The sequence below is a fragment of the Anarrhichthys ocellatus genome, unplaced genomic scaffold (assembly GCF_004355925.1).
Source record: "Anarrhichthys ocellatus isolate YVR2014 unplaced genomic scaffold, GSC_Weel_1.0 scaffold7311, whole genome shotgun sequence".
In the NCBI taxonomy this organism is placed as follows: domain Eukaryota; kingdom Metazoa; phylum Chordata; class Actinopteri; order Perciformes; family Anarhichadidae; genus Anarrhichthys; species Anarrhichthys ocellatus.
Genome location: NW_022287285.1, coordinates 1 through 2,352, shown reverse-complemented (window position 1 = coordinate 2,352; position 2,352 = coordinate 1). Strand labels below are relative to the sequence as shown.

The following is a 2,352-nucleotide window of genomic DNA, read 5'->3' as shown; positions in this document are numbered from 1 at the left end:
AGAGCGTCCTCATCAAGGAGCCGGGGAAAAGTCTGGACGCAGACAAGGTAGCTAACCACAAATCCATCTGCATTTACTCCGTTAACGTCATCAGTTGTGGTCAATCTGTCTTCTTGTTCTCCCTCTTATCAGTCGTCCATTATACATTTTGAAAATGGAAAAAGTGTAGATCGCATATGTGACGATATGAAGAGTCTGCCTGAAGGATAAAGCAACTGTTTCAACAAATGAAGTTCCCCAATTGTCAGATCTTTACAGACCAAATACCATTTTTACGGTTTACAGCTTTGAACCGTTTAGTTTAGTTTAGTTTCATTTAATTTTCACAATTTAAACAATAAAATAAAAATAAACAAACATAACAGAGATAAATAAATATCAGAGGCAAAAAGTTACTTATTTGAAACCTCCACCGATATAATATTACAATTTTACAATATTACAGAGAACATAAAATTAATATGCATAAGACATGACTACACAAAATATTATTGACAAGATGTTTTTACAATATATGAAATATGATAACAATATTAATACATTACAAACAACAAAAGAAAATGTTATTGCGTTGTTTGTGTTCGTGTGAGAGTAAGCATGGACTTGTTCGGGGATATTGGTTTATACATCTGCATTAACTCATAAACCATAGTAATGCTACAAGTCCCTATGAGTGAAACAACTATGAATATAATATAACAGCTAAAACAAGAAATAAATTACAACAAAAAGTTATTACATAACAGCAATTAGATTTTCTTTTAGGCACCTTTTGAAACATTTTATAGAGGAACATTATTTTGTTTTGTGGGAAAAGTCATTCCATAATTTGGTTCCCCTAAATCTTATTGAAAATGGACCTCTGCCATGCCTTTTCTCTTCAGATATTCAACCTGTTGCCCGTCTCAAAAGTCTCCAATATTCCATATCTGGTTGAAGATTCCATCAAATGTTTGCCCGTGAGACCGAGAAGATCCGTCTTGCCGAGAAGATCCGTCTTGCCGTTCCTCGATGTGCAGACAGAGGACGCTCATACGACTTTCGCGGTACAAACATGAATGCACAATATCTTTATATTGTTTCTTTGTATGTTTTGTTGTTGCACATTTCAGTTGACGCCTGTATGTTGTTGTGTTATCTAGAATGTGGGGATGAAGATGGCAACAAACTTGCTAATCCGAGTGCCTTCGTGCCTCAAGTACAAAGGAAGAGAATTCCACCAAGGCCATCACTATGGTGACTTATTTTGTTATTTTGCTCTATTAAGTGCCACATTGCTGAATATTTACCAGCATTAAAAACCAGGTTTTTCTTTGCTTCTGATGGAATATGTTCTGTTTTATTTTCAGGTATTAGTTACAGGTATCACGCTGTTCCCAGCGTAGCCAGAATGGAAACACAAACTGGTGCTGCAGGTCGCTTAGGTTCCCCACCTGATAATTCACCAATAGAGACGGTCCGCACTTTCTTCCCTGAGACCTGGATATGGGACCTGGTGGAAGTGGGGTGAGTTATTTTTTATTTATTTTTTTTTTTTTTTTAAAAAACCATAGTCCTTCTCTCAAACTTCCTGTTGTATTTACAGACATTGCCCCTTTAGACTTTTTCTTCTGATTTAACCTGATGGCACTCGGGATGAAAAATTTCAACTCACGCGAGTCTCGGTGAATGTTAAAGCTGCATTCTCTAGTGACCACCAGGGGGCGACTCCTCTGGTTGTATAGAAGTCTGAGAAAATGACTCTACTTCTCTCGATTTATTACCTCAGTAAACATTGTAAACATGAGTTTATGGTCTCAATCTCTAGTTTCAAGTCTTCTTCAATACAGCATGATGTTCATTTAGTACATTATGGTCCATTTGGAGTCAAACAGACCATAAAGCAGGGGATGCTTTAGGGCAGGGCTACACAGTGATTGACAGGTCTCTACCAGAGAGTATACGGCGTCTCTACGTCACTCCTCTGAAGTCCAGATATGCTCACTTCCTGTTCACTGGTTGCAAAAAACAGATGGCGACATTTTTTACTTCTATTAGGCGTTAATCGTCTGCTCACATTGTCGTTCTTTGACTAATCTGAATCATGAAAGTCTGATGTTGAAGTTGACAGAATGTCTCTGTGTGTCTCTGCTGTATCAGAGGCTCTGGAATGAAGGACGTGTCCCTCACCGTCCCAGACACCATCACCACCTGGGAGACGGAGGCCTTCTGTCTGTCCCCTCAGGGTTTCGGCTTGGCCCCCCGTAAAGAGATCACCGTCTTCCAGCCCTTCTTCCTGGAGCTCAGCCTGCCCTACTCCATCATCCGGGGGGAGCACTTTGAACTGAAGGCGACCATCTTCAACTACTTGAG

General features: G+C 39.4%; 1 protein-coding gene across 1 annotated transcript; it reads left to right on the top strand.

Moving 5' to 3' along the window:
- Positions 1-5: 5 nt before the first annotated feature.
- LOC116380467 (alpha-2-macroglobulin-like) lies at positions 6-2,347 on the top strand (the record flags this gene model as incomplete). Its single annotated transcript, XM_031842382.1, has 5 exons — positions 6-47; positions 885-1,046; positions 1,143-1,236; positions 1,350-1,506; positions 2,140-2,347. Coding segments are annotated over 5 exons (663 nt in total), but the record flags the coding sequence as incomplete, so codon positions are not given.
- Positions 2,348-2,352: the final 5 nt, after the last annotated feature.